Raw genomic sequence first — 27,549 nt, 5'->3', positions numbered from 1 at the left:
ACCTCATTGCATAAAGAATCAAAGGGCGATTCATTCTTTCTTATATTTGGACTACTCACTCTCACACAACAACTTAATAGGCTACCTGTAATTTTACTCCTGTTCTGCATGGTTTTGGGTTTGAACCCAGTCCAGCCTCTTTTCACTGTTCAATCACCACTTTCATTTGTTTATGTTAGAAAAAATTACTTTGACTGGTCACCTTGCTCCTTACCAAATGTGTTTTTGTTGGATTTGAACAAAATAAAATGCAAGCAAGAAAGTTATTTTGTATTCAACTATATTTCTTGTATTTAATACATTTTTCTTTATTAACAAAATATTTATTCTTCAGGATGGAAGACATTGGTAAACTTTCCAGTCAAACAACCACGGGCGGATTTACCATTAGGCAAAAGTGCATCCCTCAGGCCTCACATCATCAAGGAGCCTCCTGAGCTGGGAAAAAATATATATACAGTATATATATATATTCTCTGCTTGAGAATTTTTTTTTACAATATGGCCAAAGTCAATATATTTTGTGGCTGTGGTAACTAGTGACAACCGGCTTGTCAGACAGGGTGACATTCCCGAAAATTGGTCTTCTCTACTCTATGGAAAGGTGAAACTCTCATGAACACGACGGTGTTCTCCGTTTGAGGGACCACAATGGAAATAAGTCCCTGACTTTATTGCTCAATCTTGGTCACTTTTAAAAAGATTTGTACTGTGTGTATATTTGTACTGTGTGTACATATACCGGGTTACCTCTAGTCTGAAGGTATCCGGTACAGGGCATTCCCACGTAAAAGGTATACAGGTAATTCCACTGAATTTTTTATTTTATTTCCCAGATTTTTCTTATATCTCTCAGATATAAGACAGAAACTTCAAAACATAGTTCCTTTTGATTTCATTTCAGACAAATTTCTGTTTTTCCATGTATTAATCTGTTATTCAATGCATTTCTATGGGCTAATATCAGTAAGGCCAAAATCAATGTTTTATCAAATAGTTTTTTATATATATATTTATTTATATACCTATAGGAGTTCAAAATCAAATAGCTAAATGATTTTTCAAATGACCATCTTAAAACAATTCCATATGCTAGCTTAGAAGAAACCCAGCCTCGGGCCCTTAGAGGATGCGATACGCATTTCTCTGGTAAAAAGACAGTTGCTGCTGATAATACTGCCATCGTCGTTAAGGTAAGAGACATGTATGTGTCACCCATGTATTGGATGCTGTCTGGCCAAAAAGAGTATGGCATATCACTAACTGTAAGTTGCTCTGGATAAGAGCATCTATTAAATGACTAAAATGTAAATATACATGGGTTACATATAGTCCTAGTAAGGCAGAAAGACGCTGTTTTGCTCGCTCGGATGCTTTCTCCAGTAAGACAGTTTCAGCCACTTGTGAAAGTTGTTCGGATGCTGGAATTATTTGGATGAACGTGCAAAGGTAACCTACTTTTTGAAGGGATTTGTTTGACAGTCAGCTGAAAACATCATGACTGGTTGTGTTCTTAAAAGGTAATACAATTTTACATGTCTTCACTATAAAACCCATATATTGTTTGGGAACCCATATATTGTATGAGCACCAATAGGAGGGGTGGGGTGGGCGTCAGACTGGCCTCTGACTGGAGCCTCCAAATCACTAAGTACGCCCCTGCAAACAACCAAAACATCAGTCCTGGTAGCTTGACTTTTCCTGTTTAAAACCTCTTAAGGATCGGACCCTTTTTTTCAATGTTCACCGAAAATGACATACCCTAATCTAACTGCCTGTTGCAAAAACACGTTTTTTAAAATATTTTTTTTGTACCTTTGAAATGCAAGAGAAAGGCCATAATGTATTATTCCAGCCCAGGCGCAATTGAGATTTTGGCAACTAGATGGAAGCAGTGTAGGTGCAACGTTTTAGACTGATCCCATAGAGGTTAATCCCTGGGATCTATTTCCAGAGGAATGTTGTTCTTCTTCTTTATTTTCATTCAGCACTCTCATCAGGGTCATTACAGTTCCTTAATCACTGGCATATTGTATTCCCCTGGCCCAATCATGCAACTACTCTACAGTACATATTGTCCACTCCCAATTCCAGATGTTGACCTTATCCTTCCTGGCTCTTGAATAACTATGATAATAATTCACAACTGTGGAAATGTTGTACTGTACAGAATTTTAGTCACATTAGAGAATCATTTATACAACTCTTTATAAAACTTTATTCAACTACAAGGGGATGGATATTATCGTGTATGTTTTGTAATCAAGTGTTGGTCATCAGATTTCCTTTCATCAAGAACATTATTGGGTCTTGATTGTATTTATATATCTAAACAGTAGGCCTTGTGGAACTTTCTTCCAAACAAAATACAGGATAAATAGATAGAAAATGAACCCCAGGCAGTATCTGTTATCAGCTAAAGCCAAGCAAGCACACTCATAAGAACTGCCAGGTGTTTAGTACCTGTGGCCAAGTTCGCAGGCCAAGGATTGAGCTGGGAAACAATCTATGCCTGAAGCTATATGGTATGCAGACATGAAGATTGGCTCTCATTTCCTTCTTATGAACTCAGCAAAAAAAGAAACATCCTCTCACTGTCAACTGCGTTTATTTTCAGCAAACTTAACATGTGTAAATATTTGTATGATTAGAACAAGATTCAACAACTGAGACATAAACTGAACAAGTTCCACAGACATGAGACTAATAGAAATTGAATAATGTGCCCCTGAACAAAGGGGGGGGGGGGGGGGGGGGTGAAAAGTAACAGTCAGTATCTGGTGTGGCCACCAGCTGCATTAAGTACTGCAGTGCATCTCCTCCTCATGGACTGCACCAGATTTGCCAGTTCTTGCTGTGAGATGTTACCCCACTCTTCCACCAAGGCACCTGCAAGTTCCCCGACATTTCTGGGGGGAATGGCCCTAGCCCTCACGCTCTGATCCAACAGGTCCCAGACGTGCTCAATGGGATTAAGATCCGGGCTCTTTGCTGGCCATGGCAGAACATTGACATTCCTGTCTTGCAGGAAATCACGCACAGAACGAGCAGTATGGTTGGTGGCATTGTCATGCTGGTCATGTCAGGATGAGCCTGCAGGAAGGGTACCACATGAGGGAGGAGGATGTCTTCCTTGTAATGCACAGAGTTGAGATTGCCTGCAATGACAATAAGCTCAGTCCGATGATGCTGTGACACACTGCCCCAGACCATGACGGACCCTCCACCTCCAAATCGATCCCGCCCCAGAGTACAGGCCTCGCTGTAATGCTCATTCCTTCGACGATAAACACAAATCCGACCATCACCCCTTATGAGACAAAACCGCGACTCGTCAGTGAAGAGCACTTTTTGCCGGTGATGTCTAGTGAGGACCTGCCATTCAACAGGCCTACAAGCACTCAGTCCAGCCTCTTTCAGCCTATTGAGGACAGTCTGAGCACTGATGGAGGGATTGTGCGTTCTTGGTGTAACTCGGTCAGTTGTTGTTGCCATACTATACCTGTCCCGCAGGTGTGATGTTCCGATGTACCGATCCTGTGCAGGTGTTGTTACACGTGGTCTGCCACTGCGAGGACGATCAGCTGTCCGTCCTGTCTCCCTGTAGCGCTGTCTTAGGCGTCTCACATTACGGACATTGCAATTTATTGCCTTGGCCACATCTGCAGTTCTCATGCCTCCTTGCAGCATGCCTAAGGCACGTTCACGCAGATGAGCAGGGACTCTGGGAATCTTTCTTTTGGTGTTATTCAGAATCAGTAGAAAGGCCTCTTTAGTGTTCTTTGTTTTCATAACTGTGACCTTAATTTTCTACTGTCTGTAAGCTGTTAGTGTCTTAACGACCGTTCCACAGGTGCATGTTCATTAATTGTTTATGGTTCATTGAACAAGCATGGGAAACAGTGTTTAAACCCTTTACAATGAAGATCTGTGAAGTTATTTGGATTTTTACAAATTATCTTTGAAAGACAGGGTCCTGAAAAAGGGACATTTCTTTTTTTTCTGAATTTAGTTTGAGTCTTATCTATATCCATATTATCATATCTAATTTATCACCAGTGCAAATTCACACCTACAGTATATGCACAGATTATTATGAGCTGCAATTCAGCATTGCGTAATAGTGAATGAGTCAAAGGCAAAAATGTAATGATATAGTTGTTTAACATTTTCCCTCTAAGCTTACATGTTTCTACTCCCTTGAGCCTCCTTGTGGCCCTTTCAGTCATTGCACAGGGGAACAGCAACATATGCCAAGTTATTGTTGCTTTTTGAAAAGTCCTGATTTAGTTGGTCTATTCTTAATCCTACTTTTTGTATCGTAAAAACACAAATTAATACCTGCCATCTTGTCTGGATTTTGAAGCCAAACTACTACAGAGGCAATTGTCGATGACCCAGGTCACAATCACATGGAAATCATGAGAAACATATACAGAAAGACATTCAGTAGACTCAAGCCCCCACAGTGACGTACGTGTTGCTTTTGGCAGTGTGGATCAGTCTTAAGGGTCTAATCAGAGTAACAAAGGTGTGTAAGCACAGCAGTCTTCTAGAATATTGGACCCTTGGCGTTCATACTTTTCGAATTGTCAGTGCAGCTCATTTAATTTCTCCAACTGTCAACACATTCAAATGAATAGATGTGTACCGGTAGATTTGTTGGTTGGTAGGCTAATTGGGGGGAGGTGGGTGTTCGGGCTGTGCGTCCCCCAAAGATGGTGGTCTAAGAGCTGGTACCTATGTCACAATGGGACGCTGGACTATCGCGTCTCTCGGGGGGGTGGTATTTCTGTCTGTAATGAGGAGTATTTCTGTCTGTATTAAAGCCCTTTTGTGGGAAAAAAAACAAATTCTGATTGGCTGGGTCTGGCTCCCTAGTGGGTGGGCCTATGCCCTCCTAGGCCCACCGATGGCTGCGCTCATGCCCAGACATGGGAAATCCATAGATTAGGGCATAATTTATTCATTTAAATTGACTGATTTCTAGGGGGGGGATAACTCAGCAAAATCTTTGAAATTGTTGCATGCTGCGCTTATATTTTTGTTCAGAATAGTACCGGTGTCACGGCTGTTTTCCTCTTCTTCGTCTGAAGAGGTGTAACAAGGATCAGACCAATACGCAGCGTGGTAGGTATCCATGTTTTAATATAGAACACTGAACAATGAACACCAATACAAAAACAATAAACGTGAACAAACCGTAACAGTCCCGTGTGGCACAAACACTGACACAGAATCACCCACAAAATACCCAAAGAACATGGCTGCCTAAATATGGTTCCCAATCAGAGACAACGATGAACACCTGCCTCTAATTGAGAACCAATCTAGGCAACCATAGACTTACATAAACACCTACAATGAACACAACCCCATAACTCTACAAAACCCCCCTAGACAGTACAAACACCCTAGACGAGACAAAAACACACAAACTCCCCTCGTCACACCCTGACCTAACCAAAATAATAAAGAGAACAAAGATAACTAAGGCCAGGGCGTGACAACAGGATCGGACCCTTCTTTGCCTCCAGAACAGCCTGGATGTTTTTTGGTTGTCGCACCATTTTCAGCAAACACTAGACACTGTCATGAGTGAAAAGCCCAGGAGGGCGGCTGTTTCTGAGATACTGGATCCGGCGTGCCTGGCACCGACGATTATACCACGCTCAAAGTCGCGTAGGTCACTCCTTTTGCAAATTCTAACGTTCAAACGAACAGTAACTAAATGCCTCGATGCCTGCTTTATACGGCCACGAGATTGACGACTCTGGCAGGTCCTGGCCAGCTTCCTTCGCTATTGCGCCTGCCGAACACCTGCTCTCGCCACCGTTAACAGAACTTCAGGAAAACAGTGCCTGACAGGTGGGGGCGACGGACACTGAGAGACTCTCAATACATACTCCTCGCTCATTGGATGAGAAAGCCAGAGGTCCCTCCACTCTGACCTTCTCATCCAATGGATTTTGAGGAGGCGAGAAGAGAGGATGCGAATAGTATGCAATTGAGATTCCTTTGTATACCATTGTCATAGCTAGCTAGCTACCGTGTCAACCTCCGCCTCTTCTTCTGTGGGGTTTATCGCCAGTTTGCATCCAACGATAAGGTGCATTACCGCCACCTACTGTACTGGAGCGCCCCCACCTCCCACCTGTGTAGGCGAGTCCTCGACCAATAGAAGTATAAAGAGGGGTTCCTGCAGATGCCAACAAATGAAGCCCAGAAATGCAGGCTGCAATTGCACCCTTCTCAAATATTCGTGATTCATGTTTTGGAAACATAGTTTAAGTATTTATTTTATTACGCCTTCTTTTTGCTGACTGCAAGTCAAGGCAAAAAGGTTGATCGCCGATGGACACACGCTGAAGAATCTTTCAACAGATAATGAGCCATGTCATCGACTGTGCAGTCTGGCACAACATTGCTATAACATAATGTTAGCTGATATGTAAAATACCTATCCAGGCGTTGTAAGATCTGACCTGCATCAGCAATGTCTGGGCAGAGGAACACGACCAAGATAAGTGCTGTACCCTTGCCAACCTACATTGGATTTGAGAGTTTGAATTGTCTACACGTGTCTTTGGCTTCCCGCTTGATTTTGAATGAAATTTGTCCACTGTTCCGATTTGAAAAGCTGCAGCAGCCATTGGATGACCTTATTTGTCTGTGTTCCGGTTCATTATTTATTTGTCTGTGTTCCGGTTCAACCGAGGTACCGGGTTAACTCTGGTCTTGTTCCCCTGCTCAGACATTGCATGCATCAACCAATGGTTGGGTGCCATGTCATTGACTGTGCCATCAGGCATGTGATTTCAAAAGCTAACTTGTATCAGTATGTCTTCAGAACAAATTTCACAATCTTTTACATTGATCAACATGAAACACAATAGTGCAATGATCACTTTTAAAACATGTAAAAGTTATTTGCACTTCTTCATGCATTATATGTTATCTGATGACAAGTTTAGAATCAACCAATGGTTTTCTATGATTGACAATTATGCCAATGTTGAATGTTTATCCTTTAAGCTTGGAAAAGATACCCTTAAACCCAAATTGGACCACACACCCACTCCACTGAATAGCAGGCTAGTCATTGCTTTGCAATGCTTGCAGTTAGCCACTGATTCCCTCCAAACCACTCATTGTTGAATGTGCAATTTCCAACTTGTTGTGTAATGTACGTTTTATCTCTAATTTCTCTTCATTATTTCTCTTCATATGACAAGGATTGAAAAGGTTTTGCCAGTTGATTGTCGACTTGATTCATGATGATGACTGCTAGCTTGCTAGCTAAGATTTAGAAAGTGGGATGTTGACATGATCAGTTCAATCAAAGCTACTGTAGATGTAATGTGATTTGAAGTCATTTTATCTGTGGCCAATGACCTTGAGCCTTCTTGGATGGGCACTTCTAATGTAACTCTATGACAGCACCCAAGGGGCTTGAATTTTTTTGCTCTACCCGTAGATTTTGAGGTGACGTAATGTCCCCATGAGTGACAGAACACTGAGCCAATCACTGCACAACTAGAGAACATTACCAACCCCTATGTTCCGTATTTTCCACTGCCTGCCGTACCACCACAGAAAGCACCAACATTTTGGAGCTGCCTTACTCAAGAAACCAAAAAAGAGACCATGTTTGTATGCAGCTTTATTAACTCAATGACACTTTTTTGGTACATTGTTTGCAAACTGATATGTGACATGTATTAATGCCAAAATAACATGCAAAATAGGCAAACGGGTGGAGCTTGCCTGCCCTGAATGACGGGTCGCCACTGCTTGTAGATAGGGTTTCCGCCCTGGAAGGCACAAGAGAAACAAGGAGAAAACATTAGAATTGTAATGTACAGTCAGTCATACTATATCTGTCACATAACATGGCAGTCGTGTGAACACAGCTGCAACACATTAATTTGGAAAAAACACCACAGCAAAATCCGAGCCATCCATTTAGAATATCAAATGATTATGAAGCATTCTTTGGACAGATCTTTCCAACTGATCGTGCTATCACCTGGATACGTTGCTGTCATTGTGAGTGAGCATTTGTGTTGTCATCCAGGGAACACTTTTAAAAGAAATATCAACAAACGTCACAGTCACAACATGCCATTTCCATCATACTGTAGAATTAAATATGATATAAATACTACACTAAAACTGAAGTGTACTGGGCCTACACGTGACCACCTGTTAATACTTACCTCCATTTAAACTACTAACAGAGGGGACAGCTTGTGTTGACCAACAAAACAATAGATATTATGGTGGGTTTTAATATCCCCTCATATGGATCTTTCTGCACAGTTTCATCAACTGTCTTATTTGGCCCAAAGAGACCAAATGCATGCCAGAAATAATGAGATGGATGAAATAGTGACAGTTTACAGTATGTTGACAAACACAAACATATAAACAAACAGGAAACCCATGCAGTAAAACAGAGGAGAGGGAAAGTAAATATAAACTTATAGAACCACAGCTTTATGTCCATAGTTCGGGTTCTGGAACTTATTAATAGGACTCTTGTAAATGGGATTCTCTTGCTATGGGTTGAGAGAGTGGGACAGAAAATTAAGAACAGGAAACAGAGAATGAAATGAAAAGCCTAGGTGAAGACAAATGAGAAGGAATGAAACAATGATATGACAAAGAAGTGAAAAAATGAATCCCCTGAAAAAGGGGTATTTGTACATCAGGATCCAAGACTCAGAGGTTGATCATCTCCCTTAGAAAATCATCTTACCGTGCTGGTTATATTCCCCTTTAATATGTAACAAGTCAGGTCAGTCTGCTCCCTCATACAGTCATTTAGGTCTGGTGTCTTCTCCATGTACCATAATCAGAGGATCCAGAAGCCTCAGTGGGGATGATGTCAGAGCCCGCAGGGCATTCTGCAACACAGGCAGGAAACACACAGCCAGGAACATTCAGTTATCCCAACTTGTATTTATTTATTTAACCAGGCAAGTCAGTTACTGTAAGAACAAATGCTTATTTACCATAAAGTCCTTCCTGATTTGCATTATATCTAGGCCCAGGAACTTTACCTGACCCTGTAAGCTGACCAGGAAAAACTTCAAGTTGAAACTAGAATTTTTCCTAGTCAGGTCAAAAACTCCTAGCTCTAATCACAAACGACTCAATAGACAAACAAATAACCTACTTTTTCACTCTGTAATATCCTCCGTCACAATGACATAGTAGGCTGTATGTAATATGCTCTCACCTAGTGTTTCAACCACATGGACCTCCTTCTCTGTCTTGTTGTTGACAGCGTAGGTGTAGTAGAACCAGCAGTCGTTGGCATCCCTCTCCTTACAGTGCATCAGGGGGAAGGCCTGTCCTGGCTGAGGCAGCTTGTCCCTGTCCTTCACCTTGATCAGGTTGAAGTAGCTACAGTCTCTCTCACACGTGTCCTTCTTCTCCCCCGTCCCAAAGGCCCTGCACTGAACACACTCCCTGTGGAAGACAGGACATTGACATGTAACTGTACAGATGGAGTAACACATGCAGGTAGTCTCGCATTGGGATGCTTGCTAGACTTGTGACATATTCACTACTGGAATACAAGAAAGCTGGATATTGAGGTTCCACTCCACATGCAGGTGTTTGTAGTGGACAATGCTGTACCCTTGCCACCACTACTGGTTTTAAATATCACAGTTGTGTCTAGACTGTTCATTGGTCCCCTTTCTTGGAATTATCAGAAGAAAGTAAACAAAGGTCACAATAATAATAGAGGTTAAGACAGATAAAGGAAGACATCTCTTCATGCCTTCTTAAAAGGTTAAGAGGCATTAAATTCAGGCTGAGGAAAGAGACAAGGAACCGGTCCCGCAAATAATAATACATTTAAAAAAAGCAGAATTCATTTCAACCATCACAACAAACCTTTATGTAATCCACACATAACAATCCCAGAGGGAAATACAGGATATAAAGCGGTTCAATTCACAATTCTACATATACATTTTCAGAAACGTTAGCTTTTATTGTTTAAAGAAATTCTGAAAGAGATTGGTGTGGCACAGGGTTGATCATGGCACAGGGTTTAATCATGGCACAGGGTTGATCAATGACATACATGTATTTGTTTAAAATCTATCACTTGATGGTTTCATTTCAGAGAGACAAATAATCATGTTTTTTTTTAAGAACTGTACAAATGATACATTTGTGACATCAAAAATCTATACAGTAATATGAGATGTCTGTAAAAAAATGTACATTTGATATTTTAGTCATTTAGCAGGTACTGTTAGTCACTTTTGATAAGAGTAAGTGCATTCATCTTAAGATAGCTAGTTGAGACAACCACATATCACAGTCAAATATACAGGATACGAACATTCCATTCCAGCTAAACAATGGACAGACAGGACCTGAGACTAAAGCATACATTTGCATTGTGGTTTACAAAAAATTACATTTTTCATCTAAAATCTATGAATAAAAACACCTGAGAACAGTAATATTTTACACACACATGAAGGTACCCATAAGGAATCATTTCTGATGTAAAAACAGAAATGTGAATTTTTTTCAATATAGCGTTTTGGAAATAAACTCGTTGTATATTGTTGTTTTCTGCATAGTTAAAACAGAATAAAATAAACAAATACAATTCATCCATTTATTTATTCAACTCACTTGGTTTTTGTGCAGACCCCTGGACAGGTAGGACAGATCTCACAGCTGGGGCCCTGGAACTTAGGGTCAGTACACTTGCAGGCGCCACACTCACAGGTGCCTCGTCCGTTACAGATCTGCTTGTTGGAAGCCAGGCAGGTCGTGGTGTCCAGAGAACAGTCACAGGCACTGTCTGTCCAGTTGGCATCACATATACACACCCTGCACTCACAGTGACCATGTCCTGCCAGAACACAACACACAGGGTCAGAGATGATCCTCTAAAGTTCAAACATCATTTCATATTATAGATAATATTCTAGATTAGAGATGAAATTAAGCTAAATTGAACACGGTAAATCTCATTTCGTAAAAGGCGATGTCTGATTTGATCAACTGATCTCTAATTTAATTGGGAAATCACCCATTACGCCACAAACACAGAGGTAGTTTGTGCTCTGAGGAAGATGTTCCACAGGTCTTGACCGTCATTTCACAGCAAACACAATCTTTATCGATCATCCAATGAACTGAACTCACGTACCTCCACAGAGTTTGTTGTTGGAGCGGTCACAGTTGAAGTTGTCACACTCGCAGAACATCCCGCTGTAGCGTTCCTCTGGGTTCTCTCTCTTCTTACACTCACAGGTTCCACACACACAGTCTCCGTTGTTGCTGCAGATGTCTGTACCGTTGTCTTTACGGCAGCTCTTATCCAGGTCTTCGCTGGTCACCTCGTTGGTGCTGCACTCACACTGTCTACCAATACGGCCCTCATTGCACCTGACAGATCATAAAGGACATCTAATGTGATTAACAACAAGGGAGGACTGCAGAAAAGACTGCCTATGTAAAAATATTCACATGCAAACAGTCACATGCTAATGGCCCATAGAAATAGATTTACAACACATTATAAAGTGCATTCGGAAAGTATTCAGATAAGGGATTTTCCACATTACAGTCTTAATCTAAAATTGATTCAATTGTTTCCCCCCCCCTCATCAATCTACACACAATTCCCCATAATGAAAAAGCTAAAACTGTTTTTAGACATTTTTGTAAATGTATTAATAATTTCAAAGATTTCTCTGTACTTTTCTCCATTCATCTTTCCCTCGATCCTGACTAGTCTCCCAGTCCATGCCGCTGAAACACCCCCACAGAATGATGCTGCCACCACCATGCTTCAACGTAAGGATGCTGCCAGGTTTCCTCCAGACGTGATGCTTGGGATTCAGGCCAAAGAGTTCAATCTTGGTTTCATCAGACCAGATAATCTTGTTTCTCATGGTCTGAGAGTACTTTGGGTGCCTTTTGGTAAACTCCAAGCCTTGTCAAGTGCCTTTTAATGAGGAGTTGCTTCTGTCTGGCCACTCTACCATAAAGGCGTGATTGGAAGAGTGCTGCAGAGATGGTTGTCCTTCTGGAAGGTTCTCCCATCTCCACAGATGACTCTGGAGCTCTGTCAGAGTGACTATCGGGTTCTTGGTCACCTCCCTGACCAAGGCCCTTCTTCCCCGATTGCTCAGTTTTGGCGGGTGGCCAGCTCTAGGAAGTCTTGGTGGTTCCAAACGTCTTCCATTTAAGAATGATGGAGTCCACTGTGTTCTTGGGGACCTTCACTGCAGGACTTTTTTGGTACCCTTCCCCAGATCTGTGCCTCGACACAATCCTGTCTTGGAGCTCTACGGACAATTCCTTCGACCTCATGGTTTGGTTTTTGCTCTGACATGCACTGTCAACTGTGGGACCTTACATAGACAGGTGTGTGCCTTTCCAAATCATGTCCAGTCAACATCTCAAGGATGATCAATGGAAACAGGATGCACCTGAGCTCAATTTTGTGTGTCTCATAGCAATGGGTCTAAATACTAATATAAATAAAGTATCTGTTTTTTTGTTTTAATAAATGTAAAACATTTCTAAAAACCTGTTTTTGTTTTGTCATTATTGGGCATTGTGTGTAGATTGATGACGGGAAAAAAATGTGTAATCCATTTTAGAATAAGGCTGTAACATAACAAAATGTAGAAAAGGGGAAGGGGTCTGAATACTTTCCGAATGCACTGTATATACAGTATCAAATATCAAAATGTATCTCTATGCCATGGAAATGATTACAATATGGAAGGTGAATAAGGGTTAAGATCTTCTGCTAGTGAAACATAAGTGCCTTACCTGCAGGCTCCACATTCATATGTCCCGTTGCCATTGTGGCAGATCTCACTGTTCTCAATGCCATCTTTGTGACAGTCACACTCGCAGATGAAGTTCAGAGAGATCTCCACCTCCTCATTGAACCCTAGGGGCTTGATCTTGATGGTCTCTGGTTTGCCCATTTTAGGACACTGCTTAGATGTGATGCTTATGGTGAAAGACACCTACAGATCAGGGATGAAGGGATGAATTCACACACAAGGCATAATAATCACATTTTGTAATAAAAACAATGACAACTCAGACACCTACAGATACTGACAACATGATCTTTACTTGATAAGCTAAAATAACTGAACCAGAAAGATTAAAAAAATAAAAACATATGTATTTAGAATAGAAAACATTCAATGGCATGTTGTTTTGGTTTCTCACCTCGTCACCGATGGAGATATTGGAGCATTTTCTTCCCATCTCTCCCTCACCAGTCACTCCGTTCTTGCAGCGTGACTGGTACATTATGGTCACTCCCTCTGGTAGCTTGCTGTTCTCCAGAATCACCTCTGAGGAAAGAGACTAGCACATAAAGAACAACAATTAGCCCTTTGTACACTATACACAACATTTTCAGTAGGCTTCAGTTTTACAAAAGCAGATTTTTGACTATTCCCATAGAAAGATCAGTTCAGAAAGAGAGATGTGATGACTTAACAATAGCAGCAGCATGGTTTTGCCAACTATTTTAAGGATGAAAGTTAGATAGTGTGCAGAAGTGCATCTTCTCCAGTAACTAAACCAACCCAATCTATACTTACATTGTAGGCATCAATAATGAGGTTGATAACGTTGCTGGAGTTAGCAGAGAGTGTCCCCACCGCAGATTTAGGAATGAGATTCTTTAACTCCTGAGAGAGAAAACACAATACACTAAATGATCATGTACTAGTATGTCAATAGGAATCCTGTCAATCTCTAAATACTCACCAGAAAAGTCTAGAGCAAAACAGTTGTGTCATGTTTTGCCTGACCCGTTAAGATTGCTGTAACGGCTGTCGCTCTCCTCATCCTCGGATGAGGTGAGGAGAGAAGGATCTTCTGACCAAAATGCGGGTTCAGGGAAATATGCCATCTTTATTATATATTTGACAGCCACGAAACAAAAACTACAAAATAACAAAACGACGTAGAACGAAACCTGAACATAAACTTACATAACTAAACATAAACTTACGTACAGGAAACGGACGACATCGAAATAAACGAACAGCCAAACAGTCCCATATGGTACATACAAACGACGACACAGGAGACAATCACCCACAAACAAACAGTGAGAACGCCCTACCTAAATATGACTCTTAATTAGAGGAAAATGCAAACCACCTGCCTCTAATCAAGAGCCATACCAGGTAACCCAAAACCAACATAGAAACAGATAACATAGACTGCCCACCCAAAACACATGCCCTGACCATAAACACATAAAAAACAACATAAAACAGGTCAGGACTGTTACAGTACCCCCCCCTCAAGATGCGCACGCCGAGCGCACAAGCACAAGCACAAAGTCCAGGGGAGGGTCCGGGTGGGCAGTTGACCACGGTGGTGGTTCCGGCTCAGGACGCTGTCCCCATACCACCATAGTCACTCCCCTCTTCTGTCTACCCCTTCTAATGACCACCCTAACACTACCCTCCCCTAAATAAACAGCTAGCACCGGGACAAGGGGCAGCACCGGGACAAGGGGTAGCACCGGGACAAGGGGCAGCACTAGAACAAGGGGCAGCACCTGGATAAGGACCATCACCGGAATAAGGGGCAGCACCGGGACAAGGGGCAGCACCGGGACAAGGGGCAGCACCGGGACAAGGGGCAGCACCGGGACAAGGGGCAGCACCGGGACAAGGGGCAGCACCGGGACAAGGGGCAGATCCCGGCTGAAGGACTCTGGCAGGTCCTGTTTGGACGGCTCTGGCAGGTCCATGCAGGCTGACGGCTCTCGACGCTCATGGCAGACTGACGGCTCTCTACGCTCATGGCAGGCTGAAGGCTCTCGACGCTCATGGCAGGCTGACGGCTCTCGACGCTCATGGCAGGCTGACGGCTCTCGACGCTCATGGCAGGCTGACGGCTCTCGACGCTCATGGCAGGCTGACGGCTCTCGACGCTCATGGCGCTCTGACGGCTCTGGCTGCTCATGGCTCACTGACGGCTCTGGCTGCTCATGGCTCACTGACGGCTCTGGCTGCTCATGGCTCTCTGACGGCTCTGGCTGCTCATGGCTCTCTGACGGCTCTGGCTGCTCATGGCTCGCTGGCGGCTCTGGCAGATCCTGTCTGATTGGCGGCTCTGGCAGATCCTGTCTGGTTGGCGGCTCTGGCAGATCCTGTCTGGTTGGCGGCTCTGGCAGATCCTGTCTGGTTGGCGGCTCTGGCAGATCCTGTCTGGTTGGCGGCTCTGGCAGATCCTGTCTGGCGGGCGGCTCTAGCGGCTCCTGTCTGGCGGACGGCTCTAGCGGCTCCTGTCTGGCGGATGGCTCTGTAGGCTCATGGCAGACGGGCGGCTTTGCAGGCTCATGGCCGGATACGGCGCACTGTAGACCTGGTGCGTGGTGCCGGAACTGGAGGCACCGGGCTAATGATAAGCACCTTCCTACTAGTGCGTGGAGCAGGGACAGGGCACACTGAACTCTCAAAGCGTACTCTATACCTGGTGCGTGGTACCGGCACTGGTGGCACCTGGCTGAGGGCACGCACCTCAGGACTAGTACGGGGAGAAGTGACAGTGTGTACAGGACTTAGGAGACGCACAGGTGGCTTAGTGCGTGGGGCCGGAACTGGAGGCACTGAACTGGATACACGCACTATAGGGAGAGTGCGTGGAGGAGGAACAGGGCTCTGGAAATGCACTGGTAGCCTAGTGCGTAATGTAGGCACTGTAGGTACTAGGCTGGGGCGGGGAGGTGGCGCCGGAAATACCGGACCGTGCAGGCGTACTGGCTCTCTTGAGCATTGAGCTTGCCCAACCTTACCTGGTTGAATACTCCCGGTTGCCCGACCAGTGCGGGGAGGTGGAATAACCCGCACCGGGCTATGTAGGCGAACCGGGGAAACCATGCGTAAGGCAGGTGCCATGTATGCCGGCCCGAGGAGACGCACTGGAGACCAGACGCGTTGAGCCGGCCTCATGACACCTGGCTCAATACTCAATCTAGCCCTACCAGTGCGGGGAGGTGGAATAACCCGCACTGGGCTATGCACTCGTACAGGAGACACCGTGCGCTCTACTGCGTAACACGGCGCCTGCCCGTACTCCCGCTCTCCACGGTAAGCCTGGGAAGTGGGCGCAGGTCTCCTACCTGCCCTTGGCCCACTACCCTTTAGCCCCCCCCCCCAAGAAATTTTTGGGAGTTACTCACGGGCTTTTCGGGCTTCCGTGCAAGACGTGTCCCCTCATAATTCCGGTTACGAGCTTGAATCTCCGGCTTCCATCCACGTCTCCTAGCTGCCTCCTTAAACCACCGCTCCTGGGCTGTGGCTGCCTCACTCTTCTCACGAGAGCAGCGATATTCTCCAGTTTGCGCCCAGGGTCCTCTACCAGACAGGATCTCCTCCCAAGTCCAGAAATCCTTGTTGCTCCGTCGAGCATTCCCATACCGCTTGGTCACATTTTGTTGGTGGGTGATTCTGTAACGGCTGTCGCTCTCCTCATCCTCGGATGAGGTGAGGAGAGAAGGATCTTCTGACCAAAATGCGGGTTCAGGGAAATATGCCATCTTTATTATATATTTGACAGCCACGAAACAAAAACTACAAAATAACAAAACGACGTAGAACGAAACCTGAACATAAACTTACATAACTAAACATAAACTTACGTACAGGAAACGGACGACATCGAAATAAACGAACAGCCAAACAGTCCCATATGGTACATACAAACGACGACACAGGAGACAATCACCCACAAACAAACAGTGAGAACGCCCTACCTAAATATGACTCTTAATTAGAGGAAAATGCAAACCACCTGCCTCTAATCAAGAGCCATACCAGGTAACCCAAAACCAACATAGAAACAGATAACATAGACTGCCCACCCAAAACACATGCCCTGACCATAAACACATAAAAAACAACATAAAACAGGTCAGGACTGTTACAGTACCCCCCCCTCAAGATGCGCACGCCGAGCGCACAAGCACAAGCACAAAGTCCAGGGGAGGGTCCGGGTGGGCAGTTGACCACGGTGGTGGTTCCGGCTCAGGACGCTGTCCCCATACCACCATAGTCACTCCCCTCTTCTGTCTACCCCTTCTAATGACCACCCTAACACTACCCTCCCCTAAATAAACAGCTAGCACCGGGACAAGGGGCAGCACCGGGACAAGGGGTAGCACCGGGACAAGGGGCAGCACTAGAACAAGGGGCAGCACCTGGATAAGGACCATCACCGGAATAAGGGGCAGCACCGGGACAAGGGGCAGCACCGGGACAAGGGGCAGCACCGGGACAAGGGGCAGCACCGGGACAAGGGGCAGCACCGGGACAAGGGGCAGCACCGGGACAAGGGGCAGATCCCGGCTGAAGGACTCTGGCAGGTCCTGTTTGGACGGCTCTGGCAGGTCCATGCAGGCTGACGGCTCTCGACGCTCATGGCAGACTGACGGCTCTCTACGCTCATGGCAGGCTGAAGGCTCTCGACGCTCATGGCAGGCTGACGGCTCTCGACGCTCATGGCAGGCTGACGGCTCTCGACGCTCATGGCAGGCTGACGGCTCTCGACGCTCATGGCAGGCTGACGGCTCTCGACGCTCATGGCGCTCTGACGGCTCTGGCTGCTCATGGCTCACTGACGGCTCTGGCTGCTCATGGCTCACTGACGGCTCTGGCTGCTCATGGCTCTCTGACGGCTCTGGCTGCTCATGGCTCTCTGACGGCTCTGGCTGCTCATGGCTCGCTGGCGGCTCTGGCAGATCCTGTCTGATTGGCGGCTCTGGCAGATCCTGTCTGGTTGGCGGCTCTGGCAGATCCTGTCTGGTTGGCGGCTCTGGCAGATCCTGTCTGGTTGGCGGCTCTGGCAGATCCTGTCTGGTTGGCGGCTCTGGCAGATCCTGTCTGGCGGGCGGCTCTAGCGGCTCCTGTCTGGCGGACGGCTCTAGCGGCTCCTGTCTGGCGGATGGCTCTGTAGGCTCATGGCAGACGGGCGGCTTTGCAGGCTCATGGCCGGATACGGCGCACTGTAGACCTGGTGCGTGGTGCCGGAACTGGAGGCACCGGGCTAATGATAAGCACCTTCCTACTAGTGCGTGGAGCAGGGACAGGGCACACTGAACTCTCAAAGCGTACTCTATACCTGGTGCGTGGTACCGGCACTGGTGGCACCTGGCTGAGGGCACGCACCTCAGGACTAGTACGGGGAGAAGTGACAGTGTGTACAGGACTTAGGAGACGCACAGGTGGCTTAGTGCGTGGGGCCGGAACTGGAGGCACTGAACTGGATACACGCACTATAGGGAGAGTGCGTGGAGGAGGAACAGGGCTCTGGAAATGCACTGGTAGCCTAGTGCGTAATGTAGGCACTGTAGGTACTAGGCTGGGGCGGGGAGGTGGCGCCGGAAATACCGGACCGTGCAGGCGTACTGGCTCTCTTGAGCATTGAGCTTGCCCAACCTTACCTGGTTGAATACTCCCGGTTGCCCGACCAGTGCGGGGAGGTGGAATAACCCGCACCGGGCTATGTAGGCGAACCGGGGAAACCATGCGTAAGGCAGGTGCCATGTATGCCGGCCCGAGGAGACGCACTGGAGACCAGACGCGTTGAGCCGGCCTCATGACACCTGGCTCAATACTCAATCTAGCCCTACCAGTGCGGGGAGGTGGAATAACCCGCACTGGGCTATGCACTCGTACAGGAGACACCGTGCGCTCTACTGCGTAACACGGCGCCTGCCCGTACTCCCGCTCTCCACGGTAAGCCTGGGAAGTGGGCGCAGGTCTCCTACCTGCCCTTGGCCCACTACCCTTTAGCCCCCCCCCCCAAGAAATTTTTGGGAGTTACTCACGGGCTTTTCGGGCTTCCGTGCAAGACGTGTCCCCTCATAATTCCGGTTACGAGCTTGAATCTCCGGCTTCCATCCACGTCTCCTAGCTGCCTCCTTAAACCACCGCTCCTGGGCTGTGGCTGCCTCACTCTTCTCACGAGAGCAGCGATATTCTCCAGTTTGCGCCCAGGGTCCTCTACCAGACAGGATCTCCTCCCAAGTCCAGAAATCCTTGTTGCTCCGTCGAGCATTCCCATACCGCTTGGTCACATTTTGTTGGTGGGTGATTCTGTAACGGCTGTCGCTCTCCTCATCCTCGGATGAGGTGAGGAGAGAAGGATCTTCTGACCAAAATGCGGGTTCAGGGAAATATGCCATCTTTATTATATATTTGACAGCCACGAAACAAAAACTACAAAATAACAAAACGACGTAGAACGAAACCTGAACATAAACTTACATAACTAAACATAAACTTACGTACAGGAAACGGACGACATCGAAATAAACGAACAGCCAAACAGTCCCATATGGTACATACAAACGACGACACAGGAGACAATCACCCACAAACAAACAGTGAGAACGCCCTACCTAAATATGACTCTTAATTAGAGGAAAATGCAAACCACCTGCCTCTAATCAAGAGCCATACCAGGTAACCCAAAACCAACATAGAAACAGATAACATAGACTGCCCACCCAAAACACATGCCCTGACCATAAACACATAAAAAACAACATAAAACAGGTCAGGACTGTTACAATTGCTGAGTAGTTTGATTGTGGTCTTGCATCACATAGTGGTAAGGTCTGAATCTAAAGTTACAACTTTTTGCAGTTTTGTGAGGTTCTAAATTCAGAGATCAAATCAAAGTTTATTTGTCACCTGCTCCGAATACAACAGGTGTAGACCTTACAGTGAAATGCTTACTTACAGGCCAATAGTGCAAAAAAGGTATTAGGTGAACAATAGGTAAGTAAAGAAATAAAACAACAGTAAAAAGACAGTGACAAATAACAGTAGCGAGGCTGTATACAGACACCGGTTAGTCAGGCTGATTGAGGTAGTATGTGCATGTAGATATGGTTAAAGTGACTATGCATATATGATGAACAGAGAGTAGCCCGGTTAGCCAATGCGCGGGAGCACTGGTTGGTCGGGCCAATTGAGCTAGTATGTACATGAACGTATAGTTAAAGTGAATATGCATATATGATAAACAGAGAGTATCAGCAGCGTAAAAGAGGGGTTGGGGGGGGGCACACAATGCAAATAGTCCGGGTAACCATTTGATTACCTGTTCAGGAGTCTTATGGCTTGGGACTAAAAACTGTTGAGAAGCCTTTTTGTCCTAGACTTGGCACTCCGGTACCGCTTGCCATGCGGTAGTAGACAGAACAGTCTATGACTGGGGTGGCTGGGGTCTTTGACAATTTTTAGGGCCTTCCTCTGACACCGCCTGGTGTAGAGGTCCTGGATGGCAGGCAGCTTAGCCCCAGTGATGTACTGGGCCGTACGCACTACCGTCTGTAGTGCCTTGCGGTCGGAGGCCGAGCAAATTGCCGTAACAGGCAGTGATGCAACTGGTCAGGACGCTCTCGATGTTGCAGCTGTAGAACCTTTTGAGGATCTCAGGACCCATGCCAAATCTTTTTAGTTTCCTGAGGGGGAATAGGTTTTGTCGTGCCCTCTTCGTGACTGTCTTGGTGTGTTTGGACCATTCTAGTTTGTTGTTGATGTGGACACCAAGGAACTTGGAGCTCTAAAACCTGCTCCACTACAGCCCTGTCGATGAGAATGGGGGCATGCTCGGTCCTCATTTTCCTGTAGTCCACAATCATCTCCTTAGTCTTGGTTATGTTGAGGGATAGGTTGTTATTCTGGAACCACCCTAGAGATCCAAGGTTGCGTCCCAAATGGCACTCAATCCCTACATAGTCCACAACTAATATCGGGAATAGGGTGCCATTTGGGACGCATCGTGTAATCAACTAAATGAGAACGCCATTCTACCGAGGTTGACAAATATTGTCCAAACACTGGACTGATGGGGATATGATAAAAGGTCATTACGGAACTCCAGACAGACTTCTAATTGGCTTGAAAAGCACTAGAGTGCAGCAGGGAACATTCAAAGGCTGCTGCCCAAATGGAACCCTATTCCCTACAAAGTGCAGTACTATTGACCTGGGCCCATAGGGATCTCGTCAAAAGTAGTTAACTTTTTAGGGAACATGGTGCCATTTGGGAAACAACCAGAGATCCAAAGAGATGCTACTGGTAACAAGGAGTAGATGCTGCTCTTCAAAGAGTTGGGCTTCTTCTAACCTACAACAGACAAGCACAGGAAATTTAAAAGAAGAAAATGTTTTCCACACGCACGTCCACGCACGCACACGCCACACACACAACTGACCATGTAAACAGGCTGGAACTCCTCTGTGATGGCAAAGATCGTCTGGATGTTGTTGTCGCTAAGTTTCTGAACCAGGTGAGCGATGGAGGGGTGGTCCTGTTACAGGGGGACAATGAGGAAGTAAGTACAGGTACCAGGTAAGCCCTTTGATGACATCACTAAGGGCAAGTAGCCCATTCCCTTTAAATCTGGTCATATTCAAAATACAGACCACACAGAAGACTAGAAAGAAGTCACAATACATAGGAGTGCATTATTATAATACATATCGCATTATTACACTACATAGTGCATTACTATAATGCATAGTGCATTATTATACTACATAGTGTATTACAATAATGCATTACTATAATACATAGTGCATTACTATAATACATAGTGGATTATTATACTACATAGTGTATTACTGTAATGTATAGTGCATTATTCTACTACATATCGCATTATCATACTACATAGTGTATTACTATACTACATAGTGTATTACTATAATACATAGTGCAATAATATACTACATAGTGCATTACTATAATACAAAGTGTATTACTATACTACATAGTGTATTATTATACTACATAGTGCATTATTATACTACATAGTGTAATATTATACTACATAGTGCATTACTATAATGCATAGTGCATTACTATAATACATAGTGCATTACTATAATACATAGTGTATTATTATACTACATAGTGCATTATTACACTACATAGTGTAATATTATACTACATAGTGTAATATTATACTACATAGTGCATTACTATAATACATAGTGCATTACTATAATACATAGTGCATTACTATAATACATAGTGCATTACTATAATACATAGTGTATTATTATACTACATAGTGCATTATTATACTACATAGTGTAATATTATACTACATAGTGCATTACTATAATACATAGTGCATTACTATAATACATAGTGTATTATTATACTACATAGTGCATTATTATACTACATAGTGTAATATTATACTACATAGTGTAATATTATACTACATAGTGCATTACTATAATACATAGTGCATTATTATACCACATAGTGTATTACCATACATACATAGTAGTGGCTCACTGTGTACATGTTGTTCTCCAGGTGGCATTTCCCATCGTTGGGCAAAACTATCCCTCCCAGTTTCCCGTCTCCAGCAAAGTGGAAGCCAGCAACAGTGGAGAACACCAGCAGACGGGTGACGTTCCTCCAGCCAATGTGCTCCTGGGGAAGGGAGGGAGAGAGGGAGGCCTATTAAAACTTGTAAAAATTAACCACAAACAGAAAAAGGACACAGCCTACAGAAATACCAGAGAACAAAATTACAAGACTTACAAAAGATTCAGGAAGTATATATCAAAATCTATGAACAACTATGTGAGAGGTTACCCTCTTAAAACAGCAGTTTAGCACCCTAGAGTGAATTAACTCTCAAACATTTTATAAAAAGGCCTTCTCTAAGCATATACACATTAAGCCTTGACTCCAGCCATTCTCAAATGAGAATAGGGTGTTGAGGTCAAGGACCATGAGACAGTCAATATAAAGCCCTGATTAAAGTATTATTGGAACTTTATGGGCTGGTTTTCTGGACAGATATCAAGCCTAGTCCTGGAGTAAAAAGTAAGCTCAACGGAGAAAGCTTTTCAGTCCTGGACTAGGCTTGATCTATGTCCGGGAAACTATCCCTAAATATGATATAAAAACATATTACTTACACCACACACAGCCACTTGCATGATGGCATCGAAGCCTCCCTCTGATGAGTCCAGGTTTCCATCGATCTGCTGTTCACCAACCAGGGTGTTAAACTCCTGTCCATTGCTGGTCAGCGTCAGGAGGTTCTTATAGCTGAAGGGACTGGTGCAGTTCTGGTCCCCAGTACAGGGGTTCAGCAGCTTCTTCTCTACAAAGGAACCAAAACCTAGAAGAAGAGATCCATCCCATATATAAACTGTATTGTTAGGGAGACGGGACACCAATTTGTTAAACTTCAAAACGTCTATACTAAGATCAAACCGGAAATCTTTATGGGCATTATGGGTATTGTAGTACAGTAGTGTTTGGAGGATATATTGGCATTCAAACCATGCCAATATATCCACTCAACACCGGCTTTGAGGGCTTCATCACTTTTATACCAGGGGTTACCAACATATTAAAATAATGATTGATAGATCTTCATTAAAAATGTTTTTTTTTAATGAATTCATTCGTACTATGTCACCCTTCCACAAGATATAGGCCCGACACAAATCTAGGGTTGCTACCTAAGCCGGCTGGTCGTTCATTCTATCGGTTTGGTTGAAACTTGACCCAGTCGTTCAGTCTTTATGTTCTGTATGGACGCGACACAGTCGTTCGTTCTTAACGTTCCATTGCCATACTGGCTGGTAACGTTCTTATCCCTTGCTTGCTAGCTAGCCAACTACGGGTAACTTAGTCAAGTCAAAAAGTGCATCCAGATTAACAGCAAATTTGCTGGATTTGCATAAACTGTTTTCTAGTGACATTTATCTGGATACAACCATAACAATGAGGTAATGAGGCGTGATTCCGCCTGGCATAGAAAATGTGCTTACTTGTCAGGACAGTGTTGTTCAGAGGAGCTAGCTAACAACACAGCTAACACAATCACTTCAAACTGAAGCTGGAAAGACTTTAGTTTTACCTTTTCTTTTATTTACATTTCTTTGTATATATCCATAAAAATTATGCAAGCTGATTCATGATTTTGACTGGCTGAGAAACGCTGCCTCTGTCTGTCTCGTCCACGTACATTATTATGGGACAGCTTGAGGAATATTGAAACAATGTTGCAAATGTCCGAGAGGCAGACAGCCAGGTTTATTCCTCATACAACCAGGCTGATTCTCAAGCTCACCGATTCTGAAATCAGATGTGATCTTTGACATCTCCAGCACGAGCTGTGTTCCCAGGTTCTTGACGTTTTCCAGATCGTCCTTCATGGAGTAGGACAGGTCCACCAGGTAGTAGAGGTCGATGGGGTAATCCTCAGTAAGTTTGAACTTCAGGTTAAAAGACTGGGGTTCACCTGCAGTACACAGACAAATGGGCAAGGTTAAGCCGGGGACTACTGACTTGCTAACTCTGGCATATTTACATTGATGTGAACACTGAAATCTTGATTCATGTGCACCTTCCCTGTCAAATAAGATGCTGGCCTTCACATGAAAGAGTATAAGGAACACTCCTTCCAAATCATAATAGCTAAAACACTCAAAAGAAAATGGAGGCTACTGTAACTAATCAACATAACAGTGAAAGACCACGGAGGAACAGCAGGATAAACAAAAAAGACCCTCAGCAACGCTGCGTCAACAATGGTTGTCAAGCAAGATGTTTTGGCTGAAGCAAAGTTAACTAAGACTGCATCCCTAATGGCACCCAATTTCTAATATAAGGCACTACTTTTGACTAGAGCTAAAAGTAGTGCACTAAATAGGGAAAAGGGTTCAATTTGGGACGCAACCCAATTAAACATAGCAGTTCCATTTAAGTTTTTACCCGATCTGAGGCTAAGGGTGAGTTTCTGTGGCTGGATCTGTGTGATGTCCTCTGGTTGGAGTTTCCCTTCTCCCTTGTTGCGGTTGGTCACAGCCTTGTTCTTCAGGAGCCGCTGGCTGCCTCGGGGGTTCTCTACCTTGGCGGAGCTGCAACCTCTCTTCCTCAGGGACTCCAGCTCGTCACAGCGGGTCGATGTGGCCTCACCCTGCTTCAGGAACTGCTGGGAGAGAGGAGGTATAAGTATCATGACACATTGCATTATGGCACTCAGAGGAAATCCACCCAAAAATGTAAGGTCCTTATTTTCTGAAAATGTATTTCCTACACTCCCAAGCAGGTTATAAAGGTTACAAACAATATTGCCCGACACACTCGTGTTTTAATTCAAAGGAACAGTTTAGACTCTTCAAGTTGTAATGCTGAGTCAGTGAATATTACGGTTGTGTAGCATCAATGCAGTAACAATGTTATTGGCAAATTCTTATCCACGTACTGAGTCCATGCACCAGCCACATTTTGCTCCCACTTGAATACACTCCCCACAGGATTTGGCATTAGCCTTGATGCACTCGTTCCCTTCTGGAATGGAATGGAAAAACAAAGGTTGAAAAGAAGCAAACTCATCATAGACTCTTAAAAACTAACCAGGAAATAAGCCAGAGTGTACACATTGTGTAATTTGGAAAACTGTGTGGCTCAGAGAGAACAGTAAATTGAGCCAGAGACAGAATGGAATATTCCTTTCACGTTCGTCGTAGTGAGGAGACCAAGGCTTTTTAATAAACGAAGAACACTTAAACAAACTAACGTGAAGCTAATTACACCGAGTGCTGACATGCAACTACACATAGACAATAACCCACAAAACCAAAATGGAAAATGGCAACCTAAATAGTATCCCCAATCAGAGACAACGATAGAAACAGCTGTCTCTGATTGGGAACCAATTCAGGCCACCATAGACCTACATTACCTAGACATACCAAAATCCTATAGATATACAAAAACCCTAGACAAGACAAAAACACACATACCCACCCTCGTCACACCCTGACCTGACCAAAATAATACAGAAAACATAGATAACTAAGGTCAGGTCGTGACAATTCCTCTGTTCCATAGTTGCATGATGTCTTCACTACTATGCTCAAAGAGATGCTCAAAGAAACATACACTGTAAACCCCAGTGTGATGTCATTACTCAACTTTTGAGGAAACCTGTAGCACTTGATATATCTGAGTACAGTTACTTAAAGTCATTTTGAGTGCCTTCGGAAAGCAATCAGACCCCTTGAGTTTTTCTACATTACAGCCTTATTCTAAAATATATATATTTTTAAAATATTTTTTGCAATCTACACACAATACCCCATAATGACAAAGTGAAAACAGGTTTTTACATTTTGCAAATGTATTAAAAATAAAAAACAGAAATACCTTGTTTACACAAGTATTCCCACCCTTTGCTATGAGACACGACATTGAGCTCAGGTGCATCCTGTTTCTATTGATCATCTTTGAGATGTTTCTACAACATCATTGGACTCTACCTGTGGTAAATTCAATTGATTGGACATGTTTGGAAAGGCACACACCTGTCTATATACGGTCCCACAGTTGAAAGTGCATGTCAGAACAAAAACCAAGCCATGAGATCAAAGGAATTGTCCGTAGAGCTCAGAGACAGGATTGTGTCGAGGCACAGATCTGGGGAAGGGTATCAAAACATTTCTGCAGTATTGAAGTTCCCCAAGAACACAGTGATCTCCATCATTCTTAAATGGAAGAAGATTGGAACCACAAGCTTCCCACAATGTTGGGTGAATTTTGGCCCATTCCTCCTGACAGAGCTGGTGTAACTGAGTCAGGTTTGTAGGCCTCCTTGCTTGCACACGCTTTTTCAGTTCTGCTCGCAAATTCTCTATATGATTGAGGTCAGGGCTTTGTGATGGCCACTCCAATACCTTGACTTTGTTGTCCTTAAGCCATTTTGCCACAACTTTGGAAGTATGCTTGGGGTCATTGTCCATTTGAAACGCCCATTTGCGACCAAGCTTTAACTTCCTGACTGATGTCTTGAGATGTTGCTTCAATATATCCACGTAATTTTCCTGCCTCATGATGCCATCTATTTTGTGAAGTGCACCAGTCCCTCCTGCAGCAAAGCACACCCACAACATGATGCTGCCACTCCCGTGCTTCACGGTTGGGATGGTGTTCTTCAGCTTGTAAGCCTCGCCCTTTTTCCTCCAAACATAATGATGGACATTATGGCCAAACAGTTCTATTTTTGTTTCATCAGACCAGAGGACATTTCTCCAGTTGCAAACCGTAGTCGTTTTTTTTAATGGCGGTTTTGGAGCACTGGCTTCTAACTTGCTGAGCGGCCTTTCAGGTTATGTCGATATAGGACTCGTTTTACTGTGGATATAGATACTTTTGTACCTGTTTCCTCCAGCATCTTCACAAGGTCCTTTGCTGTTGTTTTGGGATTGATTAGCACTATTCGCACCAAAGTACGTTCATCTCTAGGAGACACAACACGTCTCCTTCCTGAGCGGTATGATCGCTGTGTGGTCCCATGGTGTTTATACTTGCATACTATTGTTTGTACAGATGAACGTGGTACCTTCAGACGTTTGGAAATTGCTCCCAAGGATGAACCAGACTTGTGGACGACAATTCTTTTTCTGAGGTCTTGGCTGATTTCTTTTGATTTTCCCATCATGTCAAGCAAAGA

General features: G+C 44.4%; 1 protein-coding gene across 4 annotated transcripts in view; it reads right to left on the bottom strand.

Annotated features, from left to right (window-relative positions):
* The window catches only part of LOC139583734 (integrin beta-1-like), an 81,363-nt gene that overhangs the window by 39,238 nt on the left and 14,576 nt on the right, over positions 1-27,549 (bottom strand). For 2 of the 4 annotated variants that reach the window (XM_071415140.1, XM_071415144.1), the window contains exons 3-14: positions 25,303-25,388; positions 24,810-25,029; positions 24,166-24,336; positions 23,000-23,205; positions 22,350-22,505; positions 21,271-21,366; positions 13,623-13,712; positions 13,243-13,383; positions 12,829-13,031; positions 11,192-11,430; positions 10,669-10,891; positions 9,245-9,477 (exon numbers count right to left, since the gene is read on the bottom strand). In XM_071415140.1, coding sequence (XP_071271241.1) covers positions 9,245-9,477; positions 10,669-10,891; positions 11,192-11,430; positions 12,829-13,031; positions 13,243-13,383; positions 13,623-13,712; positions 21,271-21,366; positions 22,350-22,505; positions 23,000-23,205; positions 24,166-24,336; positions 24,810-25,029; positions 25,303-25,388 — 2,064 coding nt within the window. Of the gene's footprint in view, positions 1-7,645; positions 7,815-8,761; positions 8,910-9,244; positions 9,478-10,668; positions 10,892-11,191; positions 11,431-12,828; positions 13,032-13,242; positions 13,384-13,622; positions 13,713-21,270; positions 21,367-22,349; positions 22,506-22,999; positions 23,206-24,165; positions 24,337-24,809; positions 25,030-25,302; positions 25,389-27,549 lie in introns of those variants that run through there. The other 2 variants (XR_011676595.1, XM_071415141.1) reach the window with 2 other exon arrangements.

This window comes from Salvelinus alpinus, chromosome 8 (assembly GCF_045679555.1).
Source record: "Salvelinus alpinus chromosome 8, SLU_Salpinus.1, whole genome shotgun sequence".
Classification (NCBI taxonomy): domain Eukaryota; kingdom Metazoa; phylum Chordata; class Actinopteri; order Salmoniformes; family Salmonidae; genus Salvelinus; species Salvelinus alpinus.
The sequence above is the reverse complement of the archived record's forward strand: the minus strand, read 5'-3'. Positions and strand labels throughout refer to the sequence as shown.